General features: G+C 42.3%; 1 protein-coding gene across 1 annotated transcript; it reads right to left on the bottom strand.

The window, feature by feature from the left end:
• LOC139634098 (SNF-related serine/threonine-protein kinase-like) lies at window positions 1-18,386 on the bottom strand. The gene is made up of 8 exons (XM_071500357.1): window positions 18,135-18,386; window positions 13,879-14,269; window positions 13,245-13,463; window positions 11,660-11,906; window positions 6,433-6,574; window positions 4,674-4,886; window positions 4,236-4,370; window positions 1-2,730 (listed from the first exon to the last, which is right to left on the bottom strand). The coding sequence occupies exons 2-8, from the start codon at window positions 13,999-14,001 to the stop codon at window positions 1,437-1,439; spliced, it is 2,373 nt and encodes a 790-aa protein (XP_071356458.1). The 5' UTR covers window positions 14,002-14,269; window positions 18,135-18,386; the 3' UTR covers window positions 1-1,436.
• Between the last annotated feature and the right edge of the window lie 209 nt (window positions 18,387-18,595).

The raw sequence follows: 18,595 nt of genomic DNA, 5'->3' as shown, positions 1-18,595 counted from the left end.
TCACTTCATTCACATCATTTTATTTTAATAGATCTCTATCATATACATACAGTACAATATGCTCAAGACAGATTTTATGGCACATCCATTTTTGTTGTACATTTTGCAGTCGCTGGTATTGCTGTGAGGCTACAGTAAAGTGACCATTTGAATCTCTTACTTAGGTAGATACACCGGTGGTTTGACCTCTGTGGGTTAAGAATAAGGTTGCTACAGCAAAACACATGCACTGTCAAGTTATATATGCCACTAGGGTTGGGTCACACATCCAGTTACACAGACCGATACTTGAAGGGGCGTTGTTGTTATGTTCTATTCAAACCCCCTTTGTTGTTTTTGTCTTGGAATACGCTACAACAGTGGCTACAGTGATCCTGGAGAGCTACAGGATGTACATGGTTTGGGTTCCACCCAGTAATTATTTTTCCCACCACTGATGGTGATCTGAGGGCCATTATGAACTTAAAGAGCTGCCGTTACATGTATAATAATTTACTTATGTGTCAGTGGAGATTTCAAATCTGTCTTATTGTTCTTTGTCAGCTGTCAAACATGTCTCGAGCTCTGGGTTCAACCAAAACCTTGAATATCCAGTAGGAGTGAAGAATAATGATGGATAAGGATCTAGTATTCAGGTTTCTACTGCAATGCAACTTTACAGTCAATACTACAGGTACAGAGTACTGCTAGGAGGTTATTCACATATGTACAAACTCCGCCGTGTAGCTGCAGAGATTTTAAAGAGCTGCAGAGCCCGTTTGAGATAGAAAAATAAAACAGTGATAGACTACAAAATACTGTGTGCCACCATCATACTCAAGTGCTGCTGTCCATTTTCACCCTGTTATTTGTCCTCATCTGAATGAAAATAAAGTCATAACTAAACTCTTTCAGTCAGAATAAAAAAACGGATAAAATGATTGTCTCAAAAAATAATTAAAAAAATTATGATATTAATAAAAACAGCATCAGAGAACAACAAAAGACGATATGTAACATGTTACTAAAACTCATCAGCTCATCAGCACTCCCTTTTATCAGCTTATTAGAGTGATGTAGGTGTGAACATTGTGTACATAAAGTATGTACAAGTGTGTAGGAGCAGGTATGTGAGCACCTCCTGTATTCATTTCCATATTTAATGTGTCTTATTTAAACACCAGCAGGTTAAACTGTCCCCCCAGTGTCCTGTTTAATCTGCTTAAAGTGCTTCACATACTTGGCGTGGCACCCAGTCTCCTCCGTGGAGACTTTTTGTGTCTCTAAATGTGCAATGTTGGCATTTGGACTTTCTCCCAGTCATCCACCGTGAATGTTAAACAAAAGCAATAAATGTATAAATGATGTGAACTCAAGAGCCTGTGGTGACGTAACTGAGACAAAAGCAGGATGTAAGGGATGTATGAGTGTAAGTGGAGGAGTGTGGAGGTGCAGCTCTAGATGACCTGGCAGCAGCTGTGCGGGGTGGGGGTGCAGAGCAGACCCTCCTTGGGACTCCGGTGGATGTTGACGGACAGAGTCTTGTCGCTCAGAGGCATCTGCAGCACGCGGTTCTTCATGTTCCTGTGGTTCTCCCTGGCCAGGTCCAGCTCTCCCAGCCTCAGCGTGCCCGAGCAGGGGCCTTCCAGCAGCGGGTCGGCCAGTGCGTCTCCCAGTGGGGGCTGTTGGTACAGGTTCCCCCTGGGTGAAGGGCCACCCAGGAGCGAGACCTTATCAAGGCTACCAGTGGAGCCGCCCATGCACATCCTCCACATGGGGCGGTCCTGGTTGTCCACCCCTACACCTCCGCCACTGCCGCCACCGACACCCCCTCCTCCCCCTGTCAAGTTGTGGAACTGAGAGCTCAGGCACAGGCTCATCAGCTTTAGGCTTTCCACCAGGCCGCTGGGAGCTTTGGCTGTGCCCTTGCCTTGGCCTGAACCTGATCCAGGACTGGCACAGTTGGATGGACTGCCCTGCCCTGCCCCCCTTTTCTCTCTATCCTCCTTCCTCCCTTCTCTCTCATCCCCTTGTCCACCTGCAGTTGCTGTGTCAGGTATGTGGTGGCTTTCTGTATCATCATCACTAGTCTCTGAGCTGGGGGTGAAAGCGGCGACCGGTGCCACTACAGTTTTAGGTGAAGACATGAGTGTTGATGGTGATGGTATCCGAGAGTTCAGACAGAGGCTGAGGCTGGGTTTGGGCAGACCGAGTCCACGCAGCTCTCTACCCTCCTCGTCCTCCTCATCCTCTTTATCCTCCTCATGGATCTGGTTCAGGACTGGAGCGCTCATGCGTGACGTCAGCCGATTACCAGAAGAAGACATAGATGAGGAAGAGGCTTTGCAACGAAGCACCACCAGGGCAGGCAGTGTAGAGGGGGGCAAACATTTGTCTTCCTCCCCGTCTTCCTCCTCATCCTCTTCCACACTGAAAAGGCTGGGACTACGGGGTTTACACGGGCCTACTGAGGTCAGAGAGCCCAGCCTGATGGGGTTGGAGTGGGGCTTTGCTAGAGGCCTGAGCCCCCTCTCTTGGTTCTGTCGTGCAGGCTGCTGCTGGCTGGATGCTGGAGTGTGGTTGTCCGACCGCTGGCTGAGGTCCAGCAGAGCTGTTTTGGGCCTGGGGCCTTTGTGGAGGCTCTCAGCACTACGGGCAGGGGACTGTGGCCCCCCAGGGTGGGAGATAGCTGGACCCCCCAAGCCATCACTGACATCCTGATGAACATCCACCCTTGTGGGCCAGGATTGCCTATGAAGGGTTTAACACACAGAAAACACGATTTAGCTAACTTAGCTTTACTATTAGCTGTATTTAAGTTTTGACATTTTGGTTGAGCGTAAAAAAAAAAAAAAAAGAAAAGAAAAACATTGACTTTTTGGTTATAGGCTTATTTGCTTTCTATCCAAGAGTTAAATGAGAATAGTAATACCACTTGGTAGTAAGGAGCTGAATCAGGATGTGTTTAGCTTAGCTTAACATAAAGATAAAATAGATAAAAGAAGATAAAATGATAAGCACAATACCTGTATGTACATTTCTGTCTATACACAGGTTGAACAGATAAGATAAACATGTGAATATGTCAGCGTTAGAGCTATTAGTGCGTGTAATTTTGAACTTTGGACACAGTCAGGCTACTTCCTCATGTTTCAGGTCTTTTGTGCTAAACCAAGCTAACCTGCAGTTTCATACTCACTGTACAAACATGAGATTGATATCAACCTGTGCAAGTGCTTTTGCTTTTGCCCTATTCCTTTTACTATACGCAGCATTATGACAAGAACATTAAATGAAAACACTATTAACATTTAATTCTGTTTGAATTAAAGACCCATCCCTTATTACAAGGAACTTCAGACTAATGAGATGGCTACATTACACTTTTGTATTACACACATTTTCAGTCAAATATTATGCATGCTGAGGATGAGAAAATGATCTGCATCAGCTGTCTGACTCTGACCTCTGAATTTGCATCATGTAAACACACAAGCACCTGTTTGAATTAAAGAGGGGCAGTCTGAAAAATGAGAGGTGTTATGGTCTGTGTTGCAGAACACAGAGAAGACAGTAAAGGTCCTATTATTATATCTTTAGATGTACTATGATTAAGCATCTGTTCTTTCACAGCTGTCTGATTGGCTTTTAGCCTGCCATGACTTTATCATGTCTGTGAAGAAGGGGTAAACTCTTACCAGATATCTACACACCTGCTTAAGCAAACAGGTTTAGGGGTCACTCAGTATTTTATTTGATAATGTATGAAATCCTTTTTTTCTTGGTAAAATTGAAAATATTCTTAATCTATTACATTTTTCTCTATTTTCACTTAAAAACATACTTGTACATATATATCCTGCATATATTCCTGTATATATGTACATTTGCGCTTTTATTTTAAGATATTTTCGGTGAAACATCTCTGTAATGTTGCTGATCTGCAGCATCTCTTCTATTCCGAGTCTGTCCTACGTTCTCTGCAAAAAAAGGCTTCATCTGTCCATCTGCTGTCAAACTTGTTTTTTTAGGAGACTGACAGTACACAGCACTGCAGAGGCAGCACTCTGTCTATGTCAAGACATGTTTGTCTGTGTGTGTGTGTGTGTGTGTGTGTGTGTGTGTGTGTGTGTGTGTGAGTGTGAGTTGATATATTCATGGGGTTTGAAAACTGGGAGCCCATGGTGTCCAGCAGCTTAGTGGGAACCAAAAGGCTGGACCCCACAAGTTTAAAGAAGAAGGATAAGTGTTTGTACCTGAACTGGGCCTTGCTGGGGCTGGGTGATCGTGTCTGGCTGTGTTGCTCCTTCTCTTGCCTCTCCCTCAGCATCCTCTCGGCCAGCAGGAAGTAGGTAGCTGTGATGTGGTTGTACTGATTCGACTCCAGAGCCCTGAGATGATGAAGAGTGAAATCAATTTGAATACCAAGACACACACAAGTACACGCATACACCCACACCCACACCCACACACACACACACACCAACAAGCAGATCAGCACCAAAATCCTGACTGTGAGTGAAAAGGAAGTGAGGGGGGTGGAGATTTAATTTGACATGGCAACAGCTCAGGACAGATTGGCAGCTGGTGGTTAATGGCAATTAAAGTGTTGACGACATTCAATTAAGCCTTAGTTGGGCTCGTGAACCGTGGCAAATGTTTGGAGATTACACAGGAAAGAAAGGGACACATACTCAGTTATGGTGTCTCGGTCTGCGATACCCCCCAGCACCATGCGTTGAATGATGGAGCCGTGCTCCTCCTCCGACAAGCTGCGATGGGACACCAGAGGAGTGGACAGCTTGGTGGCTGGGGAGGGGTCGACACCCTGGAGCCATTCATGGGCCTCGATCTGCTCTAGGGTCGCTCGTTTCTTGGGGTCCCTCTGCAGCATATGGCCTATAAGACTGGAGGGAGTCACAGTGGAGATTAGTATCATAGACAAACATCTGGTCATCACTGTAGGAATATTTAGATACACGATCAGGATTCAGGATTCAGGATAAGTAATATTTACATGATCTGGTAAAGTCATAAACAAGGTTTTCTTTACAGTTTTATTCTGGTTTATCACACCTTGGCTCTTATTGTTGTAGTTTTGCCCATCATTCTTACCTGTGACAATACCATTGCGCTCTTGAGATTTAGGAACATAATAACGTTGCTAAAAAGAAGATCAGACAGGTTGTTGACAAAACCCCAGGTTAGCCAGATTTACATATTTGGAAGAGAAAACAGGGATGAACAGTACAAGTATTACCCAAACTGTTCACTGTAAACACCTGTCCTGGTTCAACTTTAACCTACTACACTCCCTGTAATCATAAGGTTGAAGTGAGGGACTGTTACCATCATTTCAATGTGCTTACTTTCAGTTTTACTCCCAAATAAAGAAGTTTAGATTAAATGGATAAACTGTTGTTTACAACCTGACTGATCGTCTGACTGTTCATGTTTCTCTCCCATTCTGCTTCTCCAATCCCACTGAGCACAATAATAATAATAATTATTATAATAATAATAATAATAATAATGCCATTATCACTGATAGAAATTATGGACATGAAATACCTACGAAAATAAGGGGAAAAAACAAAACAAGTTGTAATAAACTGGAGGTATTATAATGGCTGTGCTGTAAACCTGCATGAATAAGACTGGGTGTCTCTCGTCAGCTGGTAGCCACGCCGCTGATGATTGAGCCAGTGATTGTGAAGCATGAAGGAAGGAGCATATGTTAATCAGCTAATGCAAACGTGACTTCAGTGCTCTGCCTTAACTATGTTTCATAAATGATGGTCGAACTACAAAACTACAAAAAACAAAGTTATAATTATTCATCACTATCCTTGTCTTGTGCCTTAATTAAATGCAGATTATTTGTTAAATTTTTGTTTGATTGATCAAAAATTCTGCTGAGATGACAAAAGTTTAAATATAAATCACAACATATAACCACTCAGCAGCTTAAATACAAAAACACTGTAGAGAAGAGTCAAACTCTACTTGGGTTAAGGGTGTTTAAGGGTGCGAAAAAACACCACAGGGACCAATATGCTGATATTTGAAGTACTGTGTGCAAGTCAACATAATCTCGTGATTTAAAAAACCAATGTGTTTTCAAAGCTACAGCCACTCAAAATGTATTCAGCAGCTATTTTGCCCTCCTCTGCTTTGAGGCATCGTTAAACCCTCACAATGTTAAAAATAGAGGGCCGATTTTAAAGGGTGCATTAGATACACTTAACGCAGCGCTGCATCTGTGGTGGTGCAGCCGACTGCAGCACTGAGTGAAAGCAGGACAAGGAGGAGCAGCAGAAGAGAGGCCACTCTCTTTTCTTCACACATCTATAAACATGAAATATGCAGCACCTGCAGAGTACTCCGTCCATCTGTGTAGGGATGTGTGTGTGTGTGTGTGTGTGTGTGTGTATTACTGTGTGTATTACTCACTCTCTGCATGCATTGGAGATGTGCGGAGGCACTGTGTATTTACAGTCCATGATCATTGTGAGCGTCTCGCTGTCGTTGGCCTCCTGGAAGGGGGGCTGACCACAGACCAGCATGAACAGGATCACCCCAAGACTCCATATATCTGCAGAGACACAGAGAGGATGCTGTCTGTTCCAACCAGTGCGTGCAGAGAACATGACAACAAAGTGTGAATTTTCTTTTTAAGGAAGACAGCCACAGAAATGGTAAAAATAAGGATGACAGACCAACAGAGTAAAGCATGTATGCCCTTTCTGTTTAGTGACCTAGATAGAAAAAAACAAGAGCCATCTCCCCCCCGGTTCAAATGAAGCCTGAATCATATTCGATCAGAACCATTTCCATAAATATGTACTAGCTGAGGACACATCTGTCTAACCAAGTATGAGGCTGCCGCCAGCGTCATGCTCACACATAAACACGCATGCATGAACTCCCTCACAAACACACAGTCCTGGGAAAGTGGGTTAACGTGTTCATCCCTCAAAGCTTCATACAAATGCTAATTTTATGGAACAGTTCTCTTGGTCCGATTAGCCTTTTTTTTTTTTTTTTTTTTTTAAAGAGCAACTTTTTGCTCCAGGCTTTCACTGCCGCTGTGGTCAGCAGGATGGTCCACTGACACACATTCTGCAGCCATGTATTGACTATGAGCGGAGAGACAGTAGTGTAACAGCACATGGTCTCGCAGTCAGTATGTTGACCCCGTTTTCAAAACTACCGTGGAAAAAGTGTGGCAACATTTTGGGCCTTGCAAGTAGTGAGATATGAAGTGATGCAGCAGGTAAAGTAGATTGTAGGTAAACAATTTCTTTATCAGCAAAAGTCAGGCTGATTTACAGTATGACACCTCTGCCTTAAAGAAACAGTGAAATATAAAATACATTACCATACTCTAATCATGTGTTCCCAGGATAATTGTTTAGTTTTCTCTTTCATTTGCCAATTTTAAAAAAAATCTAAATCTCCCTTTCTTTTCCAGTTAAAAGTTAAAATATTTTAAAAACAAACCTTGAACTCAACATAAAATTATCCAGTCAAATGTGATTTAGCGCTACAACCTTACCCCATCCATCATATGAAACCGTAATTCACCTTTAGGTAGTATCTAGCGCAGCGTTACAGTCGGAGGTGTGTTTTGGTGTCAGTTCAAAACCTTTCAGTTACTAAAGATTGTGGATGAGTTCTCATTTATTCAAGTCTCCCTCATCTTCCTTCCCCTGTCTTAACAGCGCGGGTGAGGGAAGTTTGGGTGGAGGCTTCCAGTAATTATACATTACTCTTCCCACTAATTTGCTTTCCCTCGGAAAATATACAACAGAAGCTAATGACGCAGAAGCTAACTTTAAAGCTGCATTAGTTGATTTTTTTTGGCCACCAGGCAGCAGCGGAAAAAGCTGTATCGTCACATTGTTGTGGCAAACATGTTAGCTAACACTTGCTTATTTACACATCAAGCAGATGCAAACTAAATGTATTAATTTAATTAAAGACCTACATTAATTCTCCTTCTAGCTCTGTTGTAACAACTCAAAACAAATGTATCTGGTTCTTTAGCTGCTACGTGCTCTATGACGTTCACCGGTTTGTTGTGTCTGTTTGCAGTTTGGTGTTGAGCAGGTGGGATACAGACAGTTCGACAGAGCTTTTTTTTTTTTGCTCAGAAAAAAAAAAGCTGCCTGCAGCTGCGGGTTAATGAGAGAAGTGAGAACGAGCCAAAACCATAAAGCTGCAGGCTGTAAAATCCAAACAATAAAGCTAAAGATGCTAAAAAGATGCTAAGTTCCTATGTAGAGCTGAGGGGGACTTTCAGAGTTGGGTGATAACCGTCTTTCACGTTATAATCATTGGTTAATTAGTCATTTAAAAAAATAGTCTCAGAGTTACTTTTTCTATACTTTTGTGGGTGTTTTTAGTGCTGAGTGGTTATTGCAGCAGTTTGCACTGATCAAACAAACTGTGTGTCTTATTACTTGTAGATTTTCAAATAATGAAGCTTGTTCTGCCACGGAGGCTAAAGCTGCAAAGGCCAAATACCCAGGTCTGCTTAAACAAACAAAAAAAAAAAAACAAGACAGAAATGCAGCATTGTTTTCTATGATGGCTGATGTATCAATTATTACCTGATCAGATCCTCATTTAACTTCAGTTGGATGTATGAAAGACTTATTCTACAAAAACAGGGCCTAAACGGAGCCTAAGTGGGTTTCTCATCCCCAGCACCCCTGCGATGCGTCTTCATATTTCTTCACATCACTTGGGTTTGCCAGGATACGCTGGAGATTTCAATCTGGTAAAGTAAATGTGCCAGTTTGCTGTGGGTGGCGTGTATTTATTGCTCTGAGGCTGTGAAGGAGCGTCTCATACTGCTGATGGAGGGAGCAAACACTGCTGCAGTCCCCACCACCATCTTACCCCTAGCCAACGTATCCTAGCAACCATGACCCTGCTCCCTCATTACTTGCGTCAGCGGTCCACCAAACTTCCTTCCTCGATAACTTTATTTATAAACCAGATGGCTGACACATCTCTGGATAACGCTGTTCACATCACTGCACATTAGCATCACTTGTGCTAACGACTTCAGCTACTTAGCGTGGACAGCTGGGAGTGTAAACATCCCTTTTTGCTGCCCTGCATTGCATTTAACACCAAATGCTTCCCTGAGATAACCAACAACGACTCCCTTGTGTCTTGACACTGTTAACCCCCCAGGCTAACTGGGCCAAGTTCAGCATCCTGTCCCGCTGATCATTATGCAAAAAAAAAAAAAAAAAAAAAGAAATCTTCACCACTTGTGCATGTTCATTATGCACAGATATGCTCTGAATTATGCATGTGCCCAGGATATGTTCTTTGTAATTGCTATTAGGTGAGTAAATTTTTTTAAGTGCAGCTTGTGCTTCTTGAAGAGGAAGCAGAAGTCTATATTTAACTTTCCATTTACTGGAGACGAAAAAGGAGGGAGCCCACACTGCATAACATCAAAAGGCACAAAAAAGGAGGCGGGCATCCTTTCATAGCAGTTATTAGTCCATCATATGCTCACAAAAATGCATGTTTGCACTGTGTAAATCTGTGATTTTCACTTACTTCTGTTTGATCATTCTGTCCTTACAATTTTTTTCATTTACTCACTGTTTTTTTTAACCATTTACTTCTTTTCATCAGAGGCCGGAGTCTTCCCTGTGAATGATGGTCTATTATCGAGCCCTAAACATGTGAGAGCAGTTTCAGTAAATTCATGATTGGTTGATTAAATGACTAATCGATTGACAGAAAGTTTATAGTAACTATTTAAAAATGAATTGTTTAAGTAATTTTTAAAGTAAAAGTGCCAAAAATTCCTAAACTATAACCTCTCAAATGTGTACATTTGGTAGTTCCCACAGCCCTCTATGACAGCAGATTAAATATCTTTAGGTTTTCGGACTCTTGGTGCAAAACAAGCAATTGGTAAAATGTGATAAAACTTTTTTGCTCTTTTTTGACAATTTGAAAGAAAACTAACAGATAAATCAGTAATGACAATAATCATTCCAGCCCTGAGAGAGGGTGATGAGGAAGTCAAATTTATTTTCTGGGATAAACACCTGATACCTTGGACTAATAAATAAATGTAGCTTTTTCTTTGCCGTTTTACAGTTTGGACTGTTCAGCTGCTGCTAATTGGCTCCTTCTGTAGGACCGACTACGTTCTCCTCTCTATTTTGGATCACTTTTCATCTCAAATTATTTTCAGCGCTTCCTCAAAGGAGCAACAAAACTCCAAACAGGCCCGGCTTGAGAGAGCCGAGCGAGGACTGCCTCTTTATCTCTGCAACAAACTGGGCCGGCCGCCACCTGGCACGCCACCAGTAAAACCCAGCACCCTACAGACTGTCAGCAGGTACCTTGGCAGCCATGTAATCCCAGGACAGGTTACCTCAAAGCCCCGGACGTCAGGACTGTTGGCCTCCATTCAGCCTGTTCCACATCAAACTACACTGCTGATAGAATCGCACAATATTACATCCCGGCTGGGTGGATAATCCCCGCAATCAAAACATCATCATCTCAGCTGAATGAACAATAGCGCATAGGCAGTGTGAATACTTCAGAGGACAGGACACACACACGCACGCACTGAAAATGTCCACAAACATCTGATTTGTCATTTGGGTCAAGTGTTCAGGCAGGATTTTATAGGACAGGTGACCTCACACATCCAGCTACTCACATGATCACAGAAAAACACACATGCAGTCAAATATCAGGGGCTGTTATTATTCCACTTTCAGTATTTGGAAGCTGCTCATCTGCTCGGCACAAAAGAGAGAGAGAGAGAGCAAAGGCAGACAGAACAAAATAGCCACTACAAATCCACTCAGTCAGAAAAATAGAAAATGCTTCTCTCTTGCTCCTGCATTTTTTTTTTCTCTCTTGCTCTGACGCAGTGGCCTCTGGGTAGACAGAGGGATGACTGATGCTTTTTTTTTTTCTCGCCCTGTCTGTTTTCCTTGTGTCTATCTTTTCACACTTCTTTTTCCCTCTTTCACCCCCAATCTGCACGCTTCTATTTCATTTCTTTTCCATTACATTTTAATTTAATATCTAAACTGTGGCTCAGCCAGGATTGGGGCCACTGTCGACAGTGGTGACAATGACGGCGAGGCTGCTTGAGGTGTGTGTATGCTGCAACCGCAGAGGAAGAGAGTGCCGAGGAAACCAATTTCAGCCTGATCTGATATCAGATTTTATTACACACAGAAAGGCCAGGACTGTCAATGAAAGTAAACTGCAGACAAAAATAAACTGCAAGTGTAGGACCACAATTCTGTGGATTAAGTTAAAGTCTAATTTTGAAACTGACTTATACACTTACACATTGTGAACTTTGAGCAGTTCCTCTCCTTCTATCAGCTGGCTGATAAAGCTGCTAGTGTGCCAAGTTGTATGCAAGGTCCATCTAAAGTACAGTAGGTTACATAGTTTGGTCAAAGTGTGTGCACAGCTATCAATAGGTCATTGCTTAACCAGGCTGATATACAGTGGTAGTAGAGGAGAGCATGCGCGTTCTGCTGCCGAGACAGTGTCCCATTCCAGCAGGTAAGAGGTAAAAGCTGTAATAACTATTTCACTTTGATTATCAGCGCAGATATCTCCCCACTGTGTAACCCAGAACTCGCTGTCAGTGCTTCAGACTTACCCACGGCAGGGGCGTCATACTCGTCCCCCAGCAGTATTTCAGGAGCAGAGTAGGCCAGCGAGCCGCAGGAAGTGTTGAGTTTTTTCCCGGGCTGAAACCGGTTGCTGAAGCCGAAGTCGGTGAGCTTGACGACGCCCTGCTTCTCAAAGAACACCACGTTTTCTGGCTTCAGGTCCCTGTGCACGACGTGTAGCCGGTGACAGTAGGAGATGGCGTGGACAATTTGGGCAAAGTAACACTTGGCCACCTTGAGAATGAGAGACGGAGGGTAGTAAGCAATAGTAACGCACGTCAGTATCAAAATTATGTCAGTTTGAATTTACTGTCTAAGTTCCTTCTGGTAGCATCTTCTTTGGACGCGTCAAGCTAGTTAGCAACTAGCTAGTGAAAACAGTGGAGAATTTAGTGGCTAAACACATAGATATTTTTATCAGGAGTTGATCGGGAGCAAAAACAAACCTAAACAGAATGAATATTGAACTTACATCACCAGTTTCCCAGAGATACAGCTCGATGTCAATGCTAATGTTGCTAGCTAGGTGGTAGATGTCTAAAACTGTTTGCTAGCAAGTTCACCATATGGACTTAAAGGGTGATGACATGTCATTATTATGTTAACAGCTTGTTTCTGCTTTAACCAAGTGGCCAAAAAATCAGTTATTGCAGGTGTAAACATGAAGCTACAGCTAGCAGACAATTAGCTTAGTTTAGCAAACACGGGAAGCAGTAACGTGGTTAAACTGTAACTTCTCGTTTTCACACTTTGTTTTTTGTATGATAAAACAAACAAGACAAAAACATGTTAATTCAGAAACTTTGGAAGTTCTGGTAGGTGGATTTTTTTTGTTACCTGTGGAAAGATAAGGCTAGCCGATTCCCCCTGTTTTCACATTATGCGATAAGCTAAGCTAACTGTTGTTGTTAGCTCGATTCTTAACGGATAGAAATGAGAGTGGCATCAATCTTCTCATCTAACTCTGAACAAGAAAGTGATCTAGCATATTACACAAAATCTTACATTCCTCTGAAGTCACAAAAAAACCAACCAACCTTAACATATTTTATAGCAAAACCAACTTCAACCTGCTCATTTGATCCCTTTGACAAGGTCTCATCTCTTTTACCCCCCTTACTTGTTATATTAGAGCTTTCAATGCCACACAGTTGCCTCCAGGTTTTGGGAATTTAAAACTTTAAAGAATTGGTATTCAGAGTGCATTGATGAGCCCCTAACTACCTGTCCTTCGCTGCATTTCCACAAAACAGTCACCACTTTTTACAAACGAAAGAACTACATCTAAATTCTGTTCCCTAGAGATTTTATCTTCAGTGAGTCTCGTCCATTTCAAGCAGAATTCACAGTAATATAATGTTTTTATTGATCTCCTTTCCTCGTCTCCTTTCCTCATCTCGAGGCAAGTCCGAGGTCAGGTGAAGCTATAAAAGAGCACTCCTGGAGATGGTAGATACTTCATAAGTGAAAGACACTTCTGCAAGGGGAATTCAACCTTCATTTGCCAGTTAAAAGACCGAGCCAAGGCCACTGAGTCTGAACGACCACTCTGTTGTCTACAGCCCCTCTCACCTCTTCACTGAGGCCTCCATCGTGCTTCATGATGCAGTCGTACATGTCTCCTCCATCTCCCAGCTCCAGGATGAGGTAGAGCTTGGTGGCCGTGTCAATGACCTCATAGAGGCGCACCACATTGGGGTGTTGAACCATCTTCATGCATCGCACCTCCTGGAAAAGGTGACCCCGAGCCACCGGATCCAGCTTAGTCTTATCTATCACCTTTACTGCAACCTGGGAGAATGACAAAATGAAAAGGGGATACTGATGATACAAATCATTCCTCAACTACAACTACCAGCAGCAACACTGGCGTAGATTTTGGACTGAAGTCGCTAATTGCTGTCATGTGGTGCCAATAATAATTACACAATTAACAGGCAAAACATCATAAGCTTTTAGTGCTTAGTCTGACACCTTAAGAAACAACATTAAGACCGTTGTGTGATGGTAAAATCAATCCTCTCAAACCTTAGAAACGTTACTCAAATCTCTCAAGTGTTTCTAGTCATACTTCTTTGGTATGTGTCTCTGAGGGTGAGGCTGAAATTTACAACAGTATCTTGACACTGGCTTGTTAAACATGAGGAAATCCCATCACTGGCAGTACAGGCATTGCACTTGCATGTACAGACATGGTCGAGCGTACCTTTTCCCCAGTGAAGACGTGTCGAGCAAGTTTGACCACAGCAAAGTGCCCACGGCCCAGAGTCTTGTCCAGGTCATACAGCCCAGCAATCTTCCCATCATGATGACGTTTGAGCCCCGCCATGGCTGCTAGCGGACGGGGAGGGGGGAGCTGCCTTCTGTTGCCTGCCGGTCCTCGGTCAGTTCTCCATCTCCTCCTGAGTAGGTTGAAGTTAGGTGAGGTTTGTGATGGTTTGTAGTGGTGGCTCGGTTGATTCTGGACCAGCTGTGGGTCTTCTTGAGGTGTTGTCAAGGATTTGAAGTTTAGTTTCCCTGCTGGTTGGTAACGGCACAGAGCTTTGTCCTGCTACGCTTCCAGTGCTCTTCTCAATGCAGTCCCGTCTTCTGTTGATCTATGGGAGAAAATGATACAAAGGTTATTTAAATTCACCCATTCATACTGACAATATAACACTTCAATGAATGTGTACAGTAAAATGAGTCACACATTTGTAGGTAATTCTGCTAAACTGAGTCATGAACCTGTCGGATGAACTGCTATCCTCAAGACTGCATTCTGCCACAATTACTGATAATTTTTGGCACTAGTTGGAGGGAAGCCAAATGTTTTGCCCACAACATAATCACAGAGAGTTCAACAGTGGACGCTGATCAAAAATAACATCTGGGCGCTCTTTAAAGAAAATCATTTCACAGTTAAATCAATTATAATTTTGGAGGTTCAATCTGTCATTTAATACTAAAACAAAATAAACAAGACTATGAGTCTAAAGCTGTGCCAGCTGCTTTGTGAGGTGGTACTTAGTGGCATGTTAACATTTTACCACTTAGTGGTAAAATGTTAACATGCTTACAATGATGATGTTAACATGCAGATGTTGAGCAGGTTTAATGCTTACCTGGATCAACATCTTAGTTTAGTGTGTTGGCATAATAACATTTTGTAATTAGCATATATAAAAGTCCAGCTGAGGCTGATGGGAAGGTCATTTAATTTTTGCAGGTATTTGTTAATAAATCAAAGTAATGGATACATTTAAATTTTGAACTGATGACAGTAATCATGAATATATATATAAAACTTCATGACAATTTATCCAGAAGTAGTTGATATATTTCAGTCTGGACCACAGTGGTGGATCGACTGACTGACGCTGCCAATCCTAGAGCCAGGCTGCTAACAATGACTTATTATAGTAGCATGTCATTTAATAATAAAATGTTATCATTGTGAAATCAAAGACATGAAAAAGTTTCCAACTTTCATTCACTACTAAAACTAAAAACTAAATTAAAACTAAAGCTAACAGTTCCTGAAGTGTATAACCACACACACACCTTACATCACTGAATATACATTTGATTCTTATATATTCTATATGGATATTTGAGGACAAATACTGCCTGTGGATAAGAGCAAGGTTTGACTCTTGCATAGATACAGTAAGAGTCCAGGAGACCTTTCTTACTTTGTTTTGTAGACTACTCCTAACCCTAGCTCTAGTTAGGATTGGTGTTGCATTAGTTGGCTCAGTAACACAGCTTTGAAGGATAAAGGTGAAATACAAAAGTATGGTTATTATTAGGGCTCAAACTAACCATTATTTTTTTATCATAAATTAATCTGTTTATTTTTCCCATCAATTACTTTTAACCAAAAGTGAGGTCTTCATATGTCTTATTTTTTCAGACCAATAGTCCAAAATCCAGATGTTTTATTTAGAATTATATAAAACAGGGAAAAGGCTCACATTTAATTTTGCATTGTTCTTGTTTAAATTACTGAAATAATTCCTTATTAATTGTCTTACAACATTTGATGGACTGTTTTATTTTCAGCTCTAATTAATATATTATATTGTCTGATGGTTCTCTGCTGTGTTTGATTTATGTCATAATTAATATTATACGAGTTGATATTTTGTCCCCATCAGGGAAGACAAACTCTACTATTCTAAACTTATTCATCTCAAATGCCACCATGTTCACATGTCTGACCCTGTGCTCTGTTCACCAGAAGCTACTGTCGTCACACAGCATTTTGCTTCACAGCCCTGATTACGAAACACTGCCTCAGGGGGAGTCATGGCATTCCTCTTCCAAGAATCTACCTGCGTGCCACGAGCACAGAGACGGCAAAAGAAAAAACACCCAATGTACAGGCAAAGAACATTCCTTGGACGTGATCTCCGCCTAGGTGTGTCCCACTCACCTGAATTCACAGAGACAACAGGAAACCAAATATCTGTTGCCAAGGAACACGCCTACCTACATGACAGGATAGAGTAAGATGAAGAAATAAAACATCTCTAACCCACCAGCCATCTGTGATCTCATAAATGAAACTATGAAAGCCTCAACAGCTCTTTTGGGGTTTTTTTTTTTTTGTGATCCCTAGTTGCAGGATTGTACCTGTGAGAAAAGAGTGAGTCATTTTTCCTATAATAGGAGGCTGACATCTCTATCTGTCTCTGCTCTGTCTCACACACACACACACACAGAAGTCATCTCAACTGTACTGAACTCTTCGCCTCGCCGACATTGACAACATGTAGGTGTTGATGTCTCGGAGAACTGAAGCCATGAAAGGAGACGCATACACACACATACTTGTGCTTGCTTTCGTGCTTTCACGTGCACATTCCCAGATGCACACACACATGCAGCTATGGCACACTAGTCAGGCCAACAGGGCAGGTTAGGTGAGATCAACAGGCTCTGTAGTGAGGTGATGAGCTGGTGGGCTGGCTTCAATCAAACCAGGGTATTAACATCTACTCAGCTGTGAATGCCTGATCTGCGAGTCTAAATCTAAACCTCTTATTTACCTCTACAGAGTCTGAGTGTAATCACTTGATCGGTTTAAAGCAGGTGAAATTACAAGCTGAGAAAATGCACTTGATGTTAAGTACAGTTTGGTATTTTAAGTATGAGGCCGGCCAAACCTCTAGTCCCTCTGACACATACAGTAATACAGATACAGTACAGCAGCGTACCAGTCATGGATGCTGTTAGGTTGGTTACATAACTGTTCAAGGTGCTAGCAGTTTATTGATTAACCAAGTGGTAGGGTAGGTGTGTGCGCACAAAAGCACATCGACACACAGACACACATATGAGGTCAAGGACCTGTTATAATAGCTGCTGCACTCTCATGGCCTGTGAGATATAAACTGGGGGTTATCAGATCTCCTGGTACATTTGAATAAGATATCAATGTATGAAAGGCATTCAGTTTAGTTCACAAGCAAACCCACTGCCAATGCTAATCTACGTAGGGTCTAAGGTTTCAGGTACAAAGACTTGGTGGCTAGTTGTAGCTACTTTTACGGCTTCTGACAGCATAAAACAAAGCCATAGTTGTGAACAGTTCAACTAGAAACTTAAAGATTTTATTTCTTGTTTAGTTTTTTAGATTTTTAAAAAGCCCTAAGTTATACCACAAACAGCAAAGATGTAAGAAGATAATTTTAGGTAACAGAAATATGTTTTCTTCCTATTCAAATAACCCCTCAGGATTTACTTGCATCCTGCGCAGGGATCAGGTTGGGAGCCACTGCTATGAAGCAAACCACTCAACACAATACAAACATGACAACACTACGCACCACCTGAAGAATATTGTAGCGGTAGCTGAACCACGAGGTGACACATACATATATGATAAATGCTTTTAAAACTAATGTAGGAATATTACAGTGACTTTTCTGTAGGATTCAGTGTTTTTGTCCTGTGCACCCACAAGGAATCCAACAACATAACCACATGTCTTATAGTATGCAAGTTACTGTAGGACTATGTTGATAATACTATGAAGAAGTGACTGTAAACTCATCACACAGTGCCACAACAACACTTTAAGTCCAAGCTGGATTTCATAGGAGCATAAGAAGCATCATGAGTATACTACATATCAGGGGATTGTTGTGTTCAAGCTGTACAATGACCACCCTACACTGTATCTGTTATATTTTCACTGCATAGGTGGTACAGTCCATATGGGACCCCCCCCCCCCACTACTGTCAACATGCCTGCTGGCTGCATCCACAATAACATGACAGTGCAGACCAGCCTGCGCCAACAGCACACACATGAAGGCTGTGCAGACACGGGCAGCATGTTAAAACGCGCCCCGAGGATGCGCATTAAAGAAAAAGCCCCCCCGCTGAAATCCAACAGAGCCCGGTTAACTTGACACATATTACTACACGGGCCCACACCACCAGCCTGCATGAGCTACAACCAGTCCTACTCACCACAGAGGGATCTGAGGTAGCGCCCGCCGTCCTGTCTGTTCCCTTTAAAGCTGCGGGAGTGTGCGGGGCTCCGGCCGGTGAGCTGCGGGGTTTTAACGAGGCTGAGATCCGCCGCCGGTCAGTTTAACACTCGGTACCGACTGACAGCGAGGCGGACACAGATGATCCCGAAGAGTCCCTGTTTAAATCTGTCACACTGTCAACTCAGCCTCTCTCTTTCCCTCCCCCTCTCTCTCCTGCGCGTTCAGCTGCGTCAAGTAAACACAGGTAATAGCTGACACCGGATGCTCTCTTTCAAAGTAAAAGCCTAGAATCGCTCAACTCCTGTGCTGTAAACTGCAATTGTCAAATTGATGATTTAATGAGTGGTTTAAAAACAGTCAAATATTATGCTTTGGATTTTAGTGTCTTTCCTGACTAATTTATCATATTTTTTTGACTTGTAAAAATCAACCTTGTAA

Source organism: Trachinotus anak, unplaced genomic scaffold (assembly GCF_046630095.1).
Source record: "Trachinotus anak isolate AG129_WGS33_773 ecotype Australia unplaced genomic scaffold, CSIRO_AGI_Tana_v1 ptg000016l, whole genome shotgun sequence".
Lineage (NCBI taxonomy): Eukaryota > Metazoa > Chordata > Actinopteri > Carangiformes > Carangidae > Trachinotus > Trachinotus anak.
This window is presented reverse-complemented; position numbering and strand designations above follow the sequence as displayed.

What these genes read in the sequence shown, in the direction of transcription:
- LOC139634098 (XM_071500357.1), bottom strand. Translation starts at nt 14,001, where the DNA reads ATGGCGGGGCTCAAACGTCATCATGATGGGAAGATTGCTGGGCTGTAT. An exon ending in ATGGAGGCCTCAGTGAAGAG is followed by an intron (nt 11,907 to 13,244) that starts GTGAGAGGGGCT and finishes CTCATTCTCAAG; the next exon opens with GTGGCCAAGTGTTACTTTGC. An exon ending in CCCAGCAAGGCCCAGTTCAG is followed by an intron (nt 2,731 to 4,235) that starts GTACAAACACTT and finishes AACCCTTCATAG; the next exon opens with GCAATCCTGGCCCACAAGGG.